General features: G+C 33.0%; 2 protein-coding genes across 4 annotated transcripts; one reads left to right on the top strand and one right to left on the bottom strand.

Annotated features, from left to right (window-relative positions):
* The first annotated feature begins 7,573 nt into the window (after window positions 1–7,573).
* LOC107847770 (THUMP domain-containing protein 1 homolog) lies at window positions 7,574–16,028 on the top strand. Of its 3 annotated transcripts, none has more exons than XM_016692252.2 (7): window positions 7,574–7,731; window positions 7,829–7,945; window positions 11,939–12,424; window positions 12,970–13,109; window positions 13,236–13,356; window positions 13,740–13,880; window positions 15,677–16,028. In XM_016692252.2, the coding sequence occupies exons 1-7, from the start codon at window positions 7,657–7,659 to the stop codon at window positions 15,755–15,757; spliced, it is 1,161 nt and encodes a 386-aa protein (XP_016547738.2). In that variant the 5' UTR covers window positions 7,574–7,656; the 3' UTR covers window positions 15,758–16,028. The 3 variants fall into 3 exon arrangements, with proteins under 3 accessions (XP_016547738.2, XP_016547737.2, XP_016547739.2); XM_016692251.2 differs by having other exon boundaries at window positions 7,575–7,731; window positions 13,236–13,395; XM_016692253.2 differs by lacking the exon at window positions 13,740–13,880 and having other exon boundaries at window positions 7,575–7,731.
* A 686-nt stretch (window positions 16,029–16,714) lies between these two features.
* LOC107848582 (ubiquitin-conjugating enzyme E2 20-like) lies at window positions 16,715–17,728 on the bottom strand (the record flags this gene model as incomplete). The annotated part of the gene is given in 5 exon segments (XM_047398803.1): window positions 16,715–16,956; window positions 17,054–17,113; window positions 17,219–17,282; window positions 17,385–17,612; window positions 17,701–17,728. Coding segments are annotated over 5 exon segments (424 nt in total), but the record flags the coding sequence as incomplete, so codon positions are not given.
* Window positions 17,729–18,147: the final 419 nt, after the last annotated feature.

Genomic DNA, 18,147 nt, shown 5'->3' with positions numbered 1-18,147 from the left:
GCTAGTAGGCTAGTTAGTAGCCTAGCCCCATCTTTTTGACTTTTTTAGCTTTTAGTTTTACAATTTTAAAAACGTGTGAAGATTAGATTGTAAAGTTTGATTGTAAAGTTTCTTTTCATTCTATAAATAAAGAAGGCAGAAGGCATTGCAAAAGCAAGCCTTCATGCGTTGAAGCAAACATTCTCTCCACTTCACAACAAATATTTTACTCAGTTAATTAAATAAACATATTTCAATGGAAAAAGCTATGGAGGAACAAAACTCAGAAATATCAAAACTACCCGAACAGGTATATTTATTTATGATTATGAATAGCTAAATTCATAATTCCCAACAATCATGATATGATAAAATAAATTCATATTAGTTACTTTATAGTAGAATTATTCGAAGAATAATATGTTAAGAAGTTTATTAACAAAGAGGAAACGGAGAAAAATTCCTAAGGACTATGCCATCCTAAAGGTGAAACCAATGAGGCAAGAAGCCGTGGCGGGGAGTAACTAGAGTAGAGGCGCTGTTTAAGGGAAAAAGTATTCGGATTACCATGTTAATAGTGACCGAAGAACATATTATTTAAGAATAATCTAGTATATAGTAAGCTAAGATGACCATATTTTGTTATGTACATGGTTGAAGGAAATATTTTGAAAAAAGCAATTTTATGAAAATGAATGATTATTTATCTGATGTGATGGTAGATAAATTCAAAATACTTATTTTGTATGCACTTAGAGATATAAAAGTAGCAGATATAAGAAAAATCATATTAGAAAAAGCTTTTGGTAAATATTACATGACTAGAGTAAATTATATACCATATCTACCTAACTACTCTTACAAATAGTTACGATGATAAGTTACATAGAATTTTTAGAAAAAGATATAAGAAACATACAATTACTAGAAAAACAGATAAAAATAAATATAGACAAATACATGAAAAATAAAGATATAAAATACATAGAATTTCTTAATAAAAATATGCAAAAACTACTAAGGCTAAAACAAACAACTACAAAATATTATAATAAAACCAATTTTAAAAGATAGATCATTTAGATTATCTTAAAGTTTTAATCTTATATATACTTAAAAACATAGAAATTATAGATATTAAGAAAATAATATTAGATAAAGTAATAGACTACGAAATTGAAACTATAAATTGGCTAGAACAGTTATACGAAGAAATTTACCCAGAAGGATAATATTCAGATTAAGAGATGTTAGAATATATTAGAAAAACTAGAGAAAATCAAGAAAATCTAAATAATGAAATTAATTATAGAAACCGAATTAGAAAAATAATGGAAAACCTAAAAGAAAAATTAATATGGATAGAAAAAACCTTAGAAAATTTAGATAAAAGTACATGTGATAGTTTATATAATTTAAAAAACTCACTACGAGAAGAACAACACAAGATAATAAATAACATTGAAAATCTAGAATTAGATATACATTACAGTACAGATAGGATAAATTATTATACAAAAATTTGTAACTCTGCAATTACTACAGGATAAAATAATTAATGAATATATCTTACGAAAAAAGTAAATCATTAAAAGATATTGAAACAAAATTTAAGAAATATCCACGCACAAATAAAAATAAATTCACTAGAAACCTAATAAATCTAGTGAATAAATCTAGTGAATCTATTAGATCTATTAAATCCGCGCACCCCCTACAAATGGTATCAGAGCCCAGCAATTTAAAAAGTACGGAAGAGAAATATGTTAGAGTTAGAATTAGAATTAGAATTAGAATACTATCCATATGGACTATAAATTCATTAAGAGTTAATAAGTCATCACTCATATTTGACAGCAGTTCAAGCACTCTTAATAAGTGCACAATGTCAATATCGACTTGTTATTACTCATACGAACCTACTTCATGAGATCTCTAATCACATAGGTTTGGTTACCATCTTTATTGCCAATCATATTAGCCTTAACCTCATTTCTTTTGTGGTTTGAAGAACTAATTTTCTTCTACGAGTTTAGTCAGTGAATTGGCAAAATTCAATTCTGACTTCATATAACCAATGAAAATTATTCCATCTCTCAACAGATGTTTTATGACATCATGCCTTAATTTCATATGTCTGTTCTTATAATTATAAGATTTATTCTTTGCAATAGCAATTGCAGCTTAATAATCACAATATATATAGACAGGAAGCACCACATCATCATTTATGAAAAGAATATGAGGAACTATGTCATTCTTTTTAAAAGGGATATTTACTAAGAAATTTTTTAGCCACTCAGCCTCAGAACCAGCTAGCTCCAGAGCTACACATTTTGATCATGGTCAATCTAGCAATGATCGTCTGCTTAGTATAACACCTTGAATTTTTGGTCCTTAAAAATTTCTGAAATTTTATCCTCATTTTCCTGACTACAACATACCCTTTAAGTCGTAGGAAGTCTTAACGAGTCGTTGGACTCAAATTATAGCCTAACCAGTGTGTGTAGGTAAGTCTTCTTCTTTGAGTACGAGTAGCTCACTACGAGTCATGAGGACTCATTACGAGTCGTTGTGTGTAAATCGTAGAGTGTCCAGTGTACATCCAAATAGTTTCTATATTGACTACAACCGCCGGGTCCCATTACGAGCCATGGTATACGAGTAATAAAGGCAACAGTGTGTGTGCCTGGTGACACTGTCTTGATAATGACTCGTGGAGACGGTTCATAATGAGTCATGACGATTTGTTATGAAACTCGTAACGATTGATGGTTTATTTTTTCATCTTTTTAAATGAGAGTATTTTAGACATTTTTCTCTTTTCCCAATAATAACCCATGACCTATAAACATACTTGGACCCCTATTTTAATCTATAACATACTCCAAACACTCTTTTTTCTCTCTCGAGTCTCTCAAGCATCCATACTTAGGGTTTTCAAGAAGTGGATCAATTAGAGTTTCAAGGGTTGAATTCTCTCCATAATATTGGGTATTTAAAGCATGTTACTCTTTCCAAATTATTACTTTGCTAAAAGCATATGTTTTAAAGTATTATTCATACAATTTGATGTTAATTGTGAACATAGGTTGAGGGTATTGAATAATTATTGTTTATGTGATGTTTCATGTTTGTATATGCATTAGATATGTTTAAATAGTGGTTTTGAAACCAATTTGACGCATGGGTATGGTGAATAAACTAGGAGGTTGTGAATTTCCTAAATTTTATGAATAATGACAGTTGAATTGGTGATGACCTCAACCCCTATTGTGAAATTTATTCTGAATATGAAAAGTATGCACACTGAATTACTCTTAAACTATTGCATAATGTGAAGAGTTAATAAAGCATAATGATTTTGAATTGAACTTATAAGGTTGTGTAATTCCCCAAGGTAATGTGTAATTGAACCAAGAAGTTTGTGAATTTTCCTAAGCGATGATAATTATTTTTAGCATGCTGATGTTACCTTTCAAGAGTAGTTGGTGTGATGATACCAACAGTTTATGACTAAAGGTGCATCATGGTTCAATGAATGAGAATGCGAGTTAAATATTTTAATTGGACTTTAGTGAGGATTATGTAGCTGAGTCGTGAAAGTGGACGTTTCGAGAGAACAATACTGAAAATTGTGGTTGCCGATGTAGGGGTCTACATGACCGGGTGATTCGAGTCCCTCTTCTTATTATCACATGATTGGGAGGTTTGAGTCCCCCACATTATATTACATTACATTACATGAATGGATGCTTTATTCACCTTTGTATGCTGGGAGGTTCGAGTCTCCCATGGTGCATACGTACATTCTCTAGTTCGTCCCGCTACACGCACTAGGACCCTTCCAACTAGGGAAGAGTTGGACCCATACAGACAGTGGGTGTCTTCTTATGTTATGACGATTTAGCTACACAATCTAGGCTAAAGTTTTAAAGTGCATGTTAAGTCCTGTTTCCTATCCCGTCATGTATATATATATATATATATACATACATCTAGTAATGTGCATTGGATTTTAACTAATTTTAAAGTATTAATAATAGATTTATTTTACTCCCTTACCCCTGAGTTACATGCTAGTGCTCAACCTATTAACCGTATCCAGAGGTTGTATTCCTACGCGATACAGACACTGGAGATACTTCTACTTTTTCTTTGCAGAGTTAGGTGGATCAGCTCGGTTCGTCAGTTCGTGTGGTGAAGTGGTGAGCTTCCATTCTCTGGAAGATTTAGACATTTCATTAGTTCCTTTCATAGACTAGAATAAAGAGTTTACATTATCATTATCATTGTCAGAGTCGGAGGCATGTCCTAACACTTTATTGATTTTGATTTTGCTTAAAAATCTTTGTTAGATTACTGTGAACTTGGGTGGTGATGTTGGTTAATTGTGTTTAGTCGATTATCGGTGATCGATTATAGACATGTTTTAAATTTCTGGAATTAATCTTATGCTATCTTGTTATATGTTTAAAATTCATCCGATGTTGGGGACATTGTGTTCTGTATGGTTAGGTGTAGAGGTGGTCTCCGATCCTCGTTGGACTTGAGATATCCGTCATGGTCAGATCTTGATTTGGGTCGTGACACTTAGCTGATTTTCATGATACTTCATTGTCACCTAAGGTGAACACAAAACCACTAGTAGATTTCATCTCTTCTGAATTTAATATCTAGTTTGCATCAGAATTTCCTTCTAAAGTTGAAGAAAATTCACTATACAAGACACCATAATTCATGGTTCCTTTGATATCTCATCAGTCTCACTAATGCAGACCAATATTCTTTATTGGGATTATGAGTATATCTACTCAGTCTACACATGACATAGACTATATAAGGTCTAGTAAAATTTATTAAATATATCAAAATTTTAATAATTTGTGCATACTTAAATTAAGTAACTGGATCACCATTATTCTTTTTCAATCTAGAGCTAGCATCATATGGAGTGACTACAAGAGTTACCTCCCAACATTCAAACTTTTTAAGAAGTCTTTCAACGTAATGTTCTTGTGAAAACACTATACCATCATCACTCCGTATAACTTTAACTTCCAATATCATATTTACTTCACCCGGATCTTTCATATCAAACATAGTAGACAAAAATAATTTGGTACGTTGCGCATTATTTAAATTTGTACAAAATATAAGCATGTCATTAACATATAAGTAAATTATCACATAATCATCATCTACCACTTTAGTATAAGCACATTTATCCACTTCAACGAAAGAAAAATCATCTTTTATTAAGACCTAATAAAATTTTTCATGCCACAATTTAAAAGCTTATTTAAGCCCACAAAGAGATTTAATTAATTTGTGAATTTTATTTTCTTGTCTAGAAATGACACGTTCTTCAAGTTAAATCATATAATTTTTTTTTTTAAATCACCATTTAAGAAAGCTATTTTTACTTTCATTTGATAGATAAAAAACTTATGAATCAATGCCGGGGCAATTAACATTCGAACAAAAGAAATTTTTGTCACTAGCGCAAATGTATTAGAATAATTAATATTTTATTTTTGAGAAAATCCTTTAGCTACTAACCAAGCTTTATATTTATCTATAGATCAATTTAGATTAAGTTTTTTTTTGAAAATTCATTTACAACTAATAGGTTTTGCACCAGGAGATAAATCAGTTAAAACTCATGTATTATTTTTCATACTATAATCAATTTCAATTTTTATTGTCTCTTTTCAAAGTTTAGCATCAAAAGAAGATATAACTTCAAAATAGTTTACTAGTTCATTATCAGTAAGAAAGGTTTGAAATCATTTTCTTAAGAAAAACATTTTTTTCGGCCTTTTATTCCTTCTCAGTTCCTCAGTATTAGAGGTGGATTCATTTTCTCTTTCAACAAATGTATGAGAGATTTTATGACATAGTGAAAAAATATTTTCAAAGAATTCAGTATTCTTTGTCTCAATAATAATATTACTATCAAATACATCATTTTTCAAAACAGGAAGTCTATATGCAACACTATGTTCAACATATCTAATAAACATGCAATCAACAGTTTTAAGACCTATTTTTCTCTTTTTAGGTTCTGGCAAAAGAACTTTAGCAAGACACACCCATACTTTTAAATATTTCAATTAGGTATATAACCTTTTCACAATTCATAAGGGTTCTACCAAGTTTTTTATGACGAATTCGATTTTGTAAGAGACATGCAGATAAAATAGCTCCACATTATAAATTATCAGGTGCATTACAGCTAATTAACAAAGACTATCATTTCTATCAATGTTTTATTTTTCTTTCAACTACTCCATTAGATTGAGGTGAATAAGACGGAGTTACTTTATAAATAATTTTTTTTTTCACAAAAAGCATTTAAAGATAAATATTTGCCACCTCTATCAAATTTATTCTTTTGAATTTTCTACTAAGATAATTTTCAACTTCAGTTTTATAAGAAATAAAAACATCAAATACATCATCTTTATTTCTAAGTAAATACAACTTAGTGAATATAGAGTAATCATCAATAAAAGTGACATAATATCTTTTACCATCTCTAGTCATAGTTTGTTTTAAATTACCCAAATCAGTGTGAATCGAAGAAAATAATTCAGTTTTCATATTTAACTGAAAAACGTGATCTTTTAATAATTTTAACTTCAACACATATTCCACACTTATAGATATTATTAGAGTCTAGGACAGATATTAAATTAAGTGAATGCATATTCTTTATGAAAGATAAATTAACATGTCCTAAACTAGCATGCCATAAAGAAATAGACTCAATCACCTAAGAAGAAGTAGATGATTCTTCCTTAATAACATTAAAAATATTAAGTATAAAAAATCTCTGATTACAAAAGTCATTGAGTACAAAAAGTTGTTGATTACAATAGCTTTTTTCCACAAAGATTATTTTGTGTCCATATCATCTTATCAGATTCACACAACATTTTCACTGTAGATTTATTTAGCAAAGCTATAGAAATCATTTTTGACCGTATTATAGGAACATGTTTCCCAAAGTGAGTTTCAAGATAATTTTATCCTTATTCAAGACTTTAGCAGTTATTAAGTCTCCAAGATAAAAAACCACTTTACTATTATTCCCTATTGATATATAAGAAACTATCTATTCGACTTCAATGAAGATAGAAGAACATGCAAAAAGGAAGAGAAAAGAGATCTGAGAGAAAGAGGATCTGAGAAAGAAAAGAGGAAAGAGAGGCGGGAGAAGGTAATTTGAAAATACCAAAGTTATAGTTAGCCCTATAGCTAGGCTGTTGGTGGTTATATCCATCTCTGCAATTGAAGATCAATCCTAACCTTCGAAGCTTAGTTAACTGAAACTAAATCCTGTCCCTCGACCTGTTATATTGCGATTGGTGATTAATTCAACCTGCTGTTGAGCTCATTACAGGTTTTGCGCTAACTCAACCTATATTAAAAGTCTAAAGAACATGTTTTTTGGGATAAACTTTGGTTCAAATCATTAATTGGGCCTTCATCTTTCTGATGGGCTAAATTCAGGTCCAAACATTAATTGGGCCTTAATCTTCTGATGGGCTTGAGTTCGGGCTATGAGCCGGTTTCCTCCCTAAATATTTTTTTTTTTTTTTAAAATACCTTTCAGTTTGATAATTTCTCTCTCAAGTCCCCTCTTTTCCCCTGCAGCCACACTGTTGTTCAATGGCTACAGACAACAAATCAAAGCCAAAAAATGGCAACAAAACGAAGAATAGACAACGTTATCGTCCAAACAATGTTAGCCTCTTAATCTCTTTTCTTTTTCCTCTAACTATAGATGTAAATATGCTGTAATTTTTAGCAAGTTAATTGGTGATTTTTGTGCATAAAACAGAAGGCAGTGAAGAAAGGTGCATACCCTTTACGTCCAGGAGTACAAGGTTTCTATATCACTTGTGATGGTGGAAGGGAACGACAAGCTTCTCAAGAAGCTGTTAATGTTATTGACTCTGTATGTAAATTTGCCTTCTTTATACTTATCTTCAAAATAATTGTGCCTTTACTACTTGTATCTGTGCATTTCTGCCTTTGCTAATTACTTTATTTACTTCCTTCAATTCCAGTCTTTCTTTTGCTTATGAGGGTTAATTAAGATATGGTGATTCTATGTTGTTCAGGAATGAATTAGATATCTTTTAGACTTCACTAGAATATTGGAAGTTGGTATTTTACTTGATTGAACATCACACTTACCTCCTTAAATTCAGTGGCCGAGCCACGATTTTCACTAAGGGGTTCAAACTATGCAGAATTAAACACACAAAAACGTCAAATCATGTTATCTGCACACACGCAGAAAAGATAGGGGTCATCCCAATATTACTTCTGTACATCAGGAAGGAACTTCTTGGGTTAGATGATTATCTTTCAACTCATAAGACTTGATGGATATATTTAAAAAAAAAAAAAAAAGAAACTGACTTTTATGGACCATATGGTCAATCCTTATGCAAACAAAAGAGTACAGATAATTCCAGAATTCAAATGCAAGACGCTACAAGAATAGGCTGTGTGCTCACCCTTTTGCTTCTGCATAGCTGACCCTCAGGCTCGAACTTTTCAACATATATTATATATACATCAAAATAATTTTTACCATATATAAAGTGTATATTTTCCAGTGGAGAGGGTTCGATGAACCCCCTCTGCCCTACTTGGCTCCGGCTCCGCCCCTGACATCCTTTATGGACAAAGTACAAGTAACTAGATTGATAAAGGCATTCTTTTGTTTGTATATTTGATCAAAATTTACTTTTACACATTAAATATAGTCCTTCTCCACTTCTTTGTAGCACTGACTTTGCAATAAGTAACAGTTTGATCTTTAGATGACTAATCCCCTATTTTAGAATGAAGAGAAAAAGAAATTCATTTAAGCTAGTATTTTACCGTGAAAAAAGGTTGTGGGCTAGGACTACAAAAAGCCAAAGCCCAAAATGTGATGTCTAGAAGAATCACCTTGTTTGCTGCCATTGGTAGTGATTCTAGAAGCAGTCGGAGCTAAATTTCGCAGAGAGGGTTCAATTGAACCCCCTTCATTGGAATTTTTATACAGTGAAAGTAGAGCATGATTCACGAAGCATCTTCTTTTTTTTTTTCTGTATATATATAAATTTTTGAATCCCCTTGACATAAGATAAGTTTATATGAATTAAAGGTGGTTCAAAAATTGCTTTATGTCCTAGGTCTGGCATTCTTGCACTATTATTTGAATCCCTTCGTTAGAAATCTGGCTCTATCACTGTCTAAAGGATAATAGAATATGTGGTTCTTGAATCTTGATGATTATCCAATATTCAGTTTCGTACCCTTCAAAGTTATCAGGTTGGACCTGGAAATCCAAGTGTCCAAGTTAGATATTGTGTGAAATTTTCCATGTCTCCTCAATTTTATGAGAAAATGACAAAGATAGCCCCCCTTATGTTTGAGATAGATTTAAAGTAGTCTTTTAAACATATCTCTGAGCAGTTTTGGTCCTTTAAGTTTGTTAGAAGTGACCAACCATTTTCAGTTTTTATCAAGTATTTAACAACTTTGATTGTTAATTTTATGGAAAAGGTACGAATATACCCCTGAACTTTGATATATGATACAGATTTACCCTCCGTTATACTTTAGGTACAAATATATCCTTGTCGTTAATGAAAAGGTACATATATACCCCTGAATTTTGATAAATGGTATGGATATATCCCCCGTCATACTTTATTTACAATTATACCCTTGCTATTAATGAAAAGATACATATACACCTTCTCATTAACGGCAGGACATGTGTCACAATTCTATTCATTTGGTCTTTTTAAATTTAATTTATCCCAACCCCATCCCAAAATAATTCTAATTTAACCGATAACCCGATCCAAATAATAACTCAAATCCGACCCGATCTAATAGGAAGTGAAGGAGAGGATGAATATGCGTGAATAGAGATGCGTGTTGAAGGTTCTATTGGACCGGGTCGGGTTTGGGTTATTATTTGGATCGATTTGTGGGTTAAACTAAAATTATTTTCAGGTAGGGTGGGGATAGATTAAATTAAAACAGGGCAAATTATGAACAAGATTGTGACACGTGTCTTGCCGCTTGTGAGAAGGGTATATATGTACCTTTTCATTAGCGGCAAAGGTATATTTGTACCTAAAGTATGACGGAGGGTATATCTATACCATTTATCAAAGTTCAGGGGTAGGGGTATATATATATCTTTTCATTAATGGCAAGGGTATATTTATACCTAAAGTATGACGTAGGGTATATTTGTACCATTTATTTAAGTTTAGGGGTATATTCGTACCTTTTCCATTAAATTTAATTAGAACTGTCAGGGAAAATATAATTTAATGGGAACTCATATTTGATGGTGTCTTTTTCTTGTTCTCCTCTCTCTCTCTCTTTTTCAATTTCTGATATTTTTGGTCTATCTTCTGGTGTCTGGTGCAATTTTGAGGTGTGGGTTGTGTTGTTTTGGGTATATCTCTGGTATCTTGTGCATTCTTTTTGGTGTTGCAATTTTGAGATTTGATGGACAGGTGTTTCTAGTTAATTCTTTGTTGTCATAGTTCCCATTAAATCAAACAACCAAAGTTTGTTAATTATTTGATGGAGATTAAAAGTGTTAATATTTGACAATCTTAAGGACCAAAGTTGCTCAGTAAGAGACTATTTCAAATCTACACCCAAACATAAGGGATCATTTTTTCAATTTCTCGCAATTCTACTTATGCTCTATGATGGATCTTTGACTTCATAATGTTCCAACTTCTTCCATTTCTTTAACTTTTTGTCTCTACCACATATTTTTTGATAAGTAAGGTAGTTTATAAATCAGCGTAAGAGTATGTTGTCATGTACTAAGAGAACATGAAAAGAAGTTCGTACAGGTTGTGTAGAGAACTAATAAAGTCAATCATGGACTCAACATCGTGAGTATCACGTAATATGCCATGTTGCTCCAAAAGGAAAGCAAAGAAATGCCACATGTTACCCAAATAAATCAAGGATGAGGATATGTAACTGGTTTTCCCATATCATGTAGTATTTTCTTCCTTTTGCTCAATTTATTTCTTGTAAAAGTTGATTCCATATTTCTGACCTCACAGATAAGATAAGTGTCACTTTGGACCAAAAGAAGTATCACCTTGAACTTTCTAAAAGGCCCACGGTGAATGTTTATAATATGCACATCACTGTAAAGTTGTATTTGTCCATGTTTTTTAACTCATCGTGGTCAAACAAGCAAGTTTTATTTCATGCACGTCTTCAAATGAGTGCTCAGGTGTGAGCTTATAATTATCCCAGACAGATCAAAGTACAGACTCAACTGTTAATCTAGAGTAAGAGAGACTGGACAAAGTTAGTTACAGTGTAATGATGATTACTTCCTTGGACTTCAGTAAGTTACAAAGGTTCCATGCCTGTTAGTAAGACGAGTTTCAATGCCTGAACACTAGAAAGGACAAGCTTTTAAAGTAACCTAGGAAGAGTCTAAAATCACTAGAAAGGACAAGCTTTTAAAGTAACCTAGGAAGAGTCTAAAATCACACTTGTATACTGGACATTTTTGTTCATGAGAATTCATATACTCTTCCTGTTATCTAAAGAATGTCAAATTGGAAAGTTCATCAGTTATAAGAATTAATAACCGTAAAAGAAATTGGACACCCAAGGGTGTGGCCTAATGGTCAATGAAGTGGGTTGAGAACCATGAGGTCTCACGTTCAAATCTAGCTTACACATAAAAACTGGGCGATTTCTTCCCATCCGTCCTATCCTTGGGAGACATAGTTACCTAGTATCTATCGTTGGTGGGAGGTTGGCTGATGTTCATTAGCGGAGAAGACTTAAAACAAAGAGAAAGTTTACTTTCTTTTTCTTTTGATTGGTTTACTGTTGGCTGTATAGATGTGACCCGTTATTTTTTTTTTAAAAAAACTTGGTGCAGTTTTATGAAGAGCTGGTCCAGGGGACAAATTTAAAATTAGGACAGAGAGAATTATCAGAAAAACCTGCAAACAAAAAAACTGTTTTCAAATATTCTGATTCATCTAGTAGTAGTGATGGTGATGAAGATGAACACGGTGACAATGGGAATGATGAGCACCAGACTAAGGAGGAGATTTCAAAAATTGAGCAACACCAGGAGAAACTTGATGATGAGATTGACAGCTTAAAAACTGGTAAATCCGAGCCTGAAAACAAGGATAACATCTCTACTGATGTACAAATGCAAGGAAATATTGAGAATAAGAAGGAGCTAGAGACAACTCATGAACCGAAAGATATTGAAGTTGGGGAGCCACCTGCAAAAAAACAATATGTGAAAAGAGAAGCATCAGAAGCTGGAAATATTGCATTTGGTAAGACAGAGGAGAAATCTATTGATAAACTAATTGAAGCTGAGCTTGCTGAATTGGGAGACAAAAGCAAGGTAAGTGCATTGTTTCAAGTAAGCTACAACTTTAATCCCTATGCTAAGTAAGTCTATTACCTATGGCTATTCAATTTCTTTATGTGTGTATCTGTGTCGTCTTCTGCTCATCCTTGATAGTTCATGTTAAATGTTTATTAGGGCCATTTCTGTTTGAGCACAGTGGAATGCAATGTCTTGTCTTTATAATCTCTGACTGAAAGGGTCTGGGATGTTTTTCATCTCCTTTGATTTTGTGGTCGACACACTCTTATTACTGGTGTAAAGTTCTCTCTGCCTGAATACCGTTGTGCTAAAACTTTTTCTGCAAAACTGCAATATCTTAGTGCTGATATATCTTCTGCAGTTTTTATTTAGCTTCTCAAAAAAGAAAAAAGACTCTTTTGCCCTGATTTTGTGTTCATACTCAGTTAATTTTATCTAAAACACCAACTCTAGCAGATATAACTCTCTGAGCCAGTTAACATAGTGTTTGATTCAATATAGTTCTTCCTACTTGTATCAGGGGATATCTTTGTAACATGTTGCTTTCTTTCTGCAAACAGAGGTGTTTTAGCTACCTTGACTCAGGTTGCAATGGTGTTGTGTTTGTTCACATGAGGAAGAAAGATGGAGATCCCAACCCTAAGGAAATTGTTCAACATATGATGTCCTCGCTTGCATTGACAAAGAAACATATATCAAGGTTCTTTTATCTGTTTGCTTAACTTTTATTCCTATAGTTCTATAAGTATATTTACTTTTTGAGTTTATACCATAGAGGTTATTTTGTTTAATCTCTGTTACTCAAGAACGTCATAGCCTTCAGCAGGTTCATATTGAGAGTGTTACCAGTTGAAGTAACATGTTATGCATCAGAGGAGGAAATTGGTAAAGCAATACAGCCTCTCATTATGAAACATCTGCCTGCTGAAAGCGACACCCCGAAGAAGGTCATACTTATACTTCCTGGCCATTATTTCACTGTGAAGGTTTTTCTCTTGGCATGTGATTGAAACTTTCTGTCTAATGCGTATACCTGGAAATGTTATTGAAACTCTACAAATTACTGCCTTTGTGGATGTGTTATGTATTTGGAATACATTGCACTTAATTGATCTAGTATCTTTCAGCTACACGATGGCCGCTAGTCTTTAGATATTGGACTTCTGATTTCAATGTTTTTCTGAAATATAATTAGCTGTAACTTCTGCTGACTCAAGTGTCAGAGATGTGAAAATAGGAGAGAAATATGTGGTCCACATTTATGTTGCAGTCAACTCGTTACTTTTGGCAGGATGAATCAAGCTTCTAGCCTAATCTATATATTTCACAGTTTGCAGTGCTTTATGAAGCCCGAGCAAATACAGGAATCAATAGGATGAAAATCATTGATACTGTGGCTAAATTAGTTCCTTCACCTCACAAAGTTGATCTTAGCAACCCTGAGATAAACATAGTGGTCCAAATAGTCAAGGTACATATCATTGCTTATAAATCTTCCCTATTGTTTTTTGCATTTCTCTGCCATACAAATAACTCAGGTTCTGAGTGCACCAGATTGGTCAGAATTTTTACTACTTCCCTCTTCTCTTTTGTTGATATGCAAAGCATTATGCAAAAGATACTCTACTAGTCAGCTAAGAGCAACAGAGGAAGAAACTGTCAAAGAGTATCTATACTCCTCGGTATATCCCCCAAGAGAGTGTAGTTCCATTACGTGTAATCTAGCGTTGTACTTGGGAGCTAGAGTTTATTCTCCTCCTGAGGTCCATGTGATGCATCATTTCTGCAGTGTCTGAAATGCATACTAACCATCGTCCTACCCTATATTGAAGTCCTCAATGAAAACTGTTTTGCTTTAGGCATTACCATAGCACTTTCAGATGAAGAGAACAGTATAATTCACATTAAAGCACTAACATTATATGTCACCCATTATGTGGTGAATAGAGAACAGTATAATTCACATTACAGCACTAACATTATATATCACCCATTATGTGGTTAATCTGTTCATCGATCCTGTAACACATGCTGAACCTATCAGCAAGGTTCAAAATCAGAAATCCTAAGATTGATTCATATCAAGAATCTTTGATAGGAGATGATTGGATATATCAATATAAAATAATGGAAAGCTAGCAATGCCGGAAATGGCAATAACATTTTGAGAATATACAGAATCTTGCAACAAGTTAGCCTTGTACAGTTTAACAAGTAGTATCAAGTTTGTCACTATTTATTCTAGTCTCCTTTGTCGCCTCAGATTATCTTGATTATATTAGGATTTCTGTCAACAAGATAGCCTCATTCCCATTGTCGCTGTCTTCATCTTCATCATCATCATCATCAGTACTAGAAGATTCAGAATATTTGAAAACTGTTTTTTTGTCACTCCAAAATTCCAAAATTCTTGTCTCCTTTGTCACTATTTGTTTGTTAAGGTTGGAGCTTTTTTGACAGAATTTGATCCAGATATAAAATATCAGTGTGAAGACTACAGCAAGAGCCATCTTTACATTCTCAAAAAGAGCAAAAACTGTCCTTGTTCTACTCACAATGATTCTAAAAGTGATAAAATTGATTGTACATATATCTTCAGTGAATTCATTTTTATATCAAAATAGCATAAAAAGACGCAATTTAACTCGATTTTGTGGTTTAGTTGCTAGAATCTTTTCAATTGTAGTATTTTGATGTTCCTGTTAGATTGTTCCAATAGTAATTTACAAATTTTTTTCCACTTTTGAATATAATGGAACTTCACTTTTACCTTAATAGTTGCGCCCAAACAAAAACCCATTGCAGTAAGCTTCTGCCATGCATGAGTTAGGTGAAAGGCTGGACCACATTGAGTTCACTTTACGGAATCTTAAGTTGCATGTCTTTAAGAGACAGTTTCTGTGGCTTGAACCCCTAAGACCACATTGTGTCCATTATGCTCAAACAAAATGAGACAACAATATTGGGATGGAGGAAGCACATTAGAAGACCCCTACAATTTAGGGCTTTTGATGTTTAGGGCTAGAATCAAATGTGCAGCAGTTTTTGACTCAATTTTGGTTTAGTTTATTGGAGTCAGGTGTAAGTTCAAAGAAATCCTTGGTGAGACTATTTGCTAATGACTTTTTTGTTGTATGAGGCTTTACATCTGACCCAATAAGGTGGGGGCACACCCTTGATGTCCAATATATATGTTCTTATCTCTTACTGATTGAAATGTTTAAGAAGAATCACTCATTGGATATTTGTTTTCTTCATATTTTGCAGACTGTGTGCTTGCTTGGAGTTGTTGAAAAGTTCAAGGAGTTGTCCAAGTATAACTTGAGACAGCTTACCTCTAAGAACTAAGTTTACCGAGACATCATACAGAGTTTCAGTTAAAGCATTGGGCTGCTGTGTTCAAATCTTCCATGTTTGATGGTTTTTAAACTCCTTAGATATCCAGTGATTATGTTTTAGGTCAGGATTAATGATAGAATTCCTATGCTGAGGGAAATCTTACTGGTACTTTATGTTAAAAGATTTGATCATAGTTTCAGCTTTACTTCTGACAATAATTAATGTTTGTAAAGATGCCTTTGCTCTATTATTGCTTTGTATTATTTCATGTTTCCGAACGTATCTTCCTGTATTGTACATTGGAAATATAAATTAACGTAGTCATCTGCTATTGTGAGGTTAACCACCATACAATCAAGTTGAATTAACAAATTCTACTTGGCTTATTATTCCCACAGATACTGAAGGTGTATGAAGAAAAAGATAAGTGTATTTGTTTGTCTGATTTTGATTTGGACACAGTTTAAGAAACTAAATAAGACTTTTGAATCTCATGGTCTCAACATGTCGTGTGATAAGTTAGAATTGAAAACAGAGGGAGGGTATTCCAAAACTCACACTAGCTACTGCTGAGGCCTATGGAAAAGCTTATTTATGTTTATCATATTAATGAAAGTGCTTGGCACATGCACCACAAATTGAAAGTCGCACCTTGGCTTAACCCATGGTTTGAGCTACTTGGTTAACGAAGGTGACAATTGTCTCATAGAAGAGACCCAAGGAATTTACAGTGATTTCTTTTATATGCAGAAGAGAAAAAGAGGTTTCTTCGTACAATCACCCAATATACTTTTTGTAAACTGAGAGAGATTTGCTAATAGCAACACTCATAAACGGACACTGGGAAAATAATAGTTTGTCTTCCATCTCCACCATGCGCTTTCGGATAAACAGTACAAACCCCTCTCCCCATATTGACGGAGTTTCAGAATTTTGACATCACTAAGGAATTTGAGACTCAACAGATTTAAAAAAAATAGAAATGGTGCTCTATATTCTCATATTTTTGTGAGAGATAGTACACAACCCCTTTCCTCTTTCTCATACATATGAAGAGAGGATTCTCCAAAATCAACAGGAAATAGCAACTAAACAATCTCAACTACATTTGTTCCATCCATATGAAGAAAAAAAATAACAATTCTGCAACCAGCAACTAAGTTACTACACACTAGGCTTGTATAGCTTCTCAACCATCTTCCTGTATTCTGCAGAAAGAAATAAAAAAAGAGGCAAAAGGACATGTTATTAACAAACAGTTGCAAAGTTTTACTAATAATTTCAATTTACAAGAAGCCCTTGTACCTTCTTGATTGCACCAAAGAGCAGCAGCTTGAGTGTTCAGAGGTGAGCTTATGTTAGGCTCTGGTAACAAGAAGGAAAACAAGAACAGGAAATTATTAGAAAGTGGTTAAGATAAAATAAGATCAAATTGAAAAATGCAACTAACAAATTGCTTAGTTTTTATACCTCCAAGCAAACTCTGAATTGAAATTAGTATAGTCCTCACATCATAAGCAGATGACCACTTATCCTGTAATGGCACAGTATTCCACAAATCAGATCAAATGTTGTAAAGATGTTAAAACCAAACCAACTATAATACGAGACCGTTAATGGATTCAGGATTTGTTACCTGAAGAATGTCTAAGCAAATGTTGCCATACACATCAACATTGGGATGAAAGCAACCAGTCTCAAATTTGACCTTTGGTGGTTTAAAAGGGTAATCAGCAGGAAATGAAAGAGAGAGCTTGTATTCTGTTCCTTCAAATACAGTATCTTTGCTGCCACTTATTGTCCCTTTCCAGCAGAATATGTTGTCTTCTTCAGGAAATGCAGATATTCCAGAGTCACCACTCATCTAAAAGATAAATGTAAATCATTGTAGGTCGAAGGAATTTTTCTCACAGAAATAGAAAAGAAAAGTATAGATTTCTCCGAATCCTTACCATAAGAGCCATCAATTCAGATTGCAACCTAAAATACAACAAAGGGAAAATCGTAATCAGATTTGTGAATAGCATTGAAACTTAAAAAGCTGAAACATAACATGAATCAAAACAATCCCAAAACCTAAATCCGTAAGTACAAAAGATTACTAATGAACAAAAGTTTTCTAATAAGTACCTATAACTTACATATACAGGCAAAAAAGATTGGAGATAAAATAGAATGATCTATTCATAGATCAAGAAAAATAATTTGCATAAGCGAAAATCAATTTGCAAAAAACCTTAAAATTACGCACACTAAGACAACACAAATAAAATCCAAGATTTCAACATTTTGACAAAAATCATCAGAAAAAATCCCAGATAAATCTTGAAAATCAAATCAAACGATCTACAACCCCAATAAAACCATCCCACAACCCCAGATCAAGAAAATAAAATGCA

This window comes from Capsicum annuum, chromosome 11 (genome assembly GCF_002878395.1).
Source record: "Capsicum annuum cultivar UCD-10X-F1 chromosome 11, UCD10Xv1.1, whole genome shotgun sequence".
Taxonomy (NCBI): Eukaryota; Viridiplantae; Streptophyta; class Magnoliopsida; order Solanales; family Solanaceae; genus Capsicum; species Capsicum annuum.
The sequence above is the reverse complement of the archived record's forward strand: the minus strand, read 5'-3'. Positions and strand labels throughout refer to the sequence as shown.

What these genes read in the sequence shown, in the direction of transcription:
- LOC107847770 (XM_016692251.2), top strand. Translation starts at nt 7,657, where the DNA reads ATGGCTACAGACAACAAATCAAAGCCAAAAAATGGCAACAAAACGAAG. An exon ending in CTGTTAATGTTATTGACTCT is followed by an intron (nt 7,946 to 11,938) that starts GTATGTAAATTT and finishes AACTTGGTGCAG; the next exon opens with TTTTATGAAGAGCTGGTCCA. An exon ending in AATTGGGAGACAAAAGCAAG is followed by an intron (nt 12,425 to 12,969) that starts GTAAGTGCATTG and finishes TTCTGCAAACAG; the next exon opens with AGGTGTTTTAGCTACCTTGA.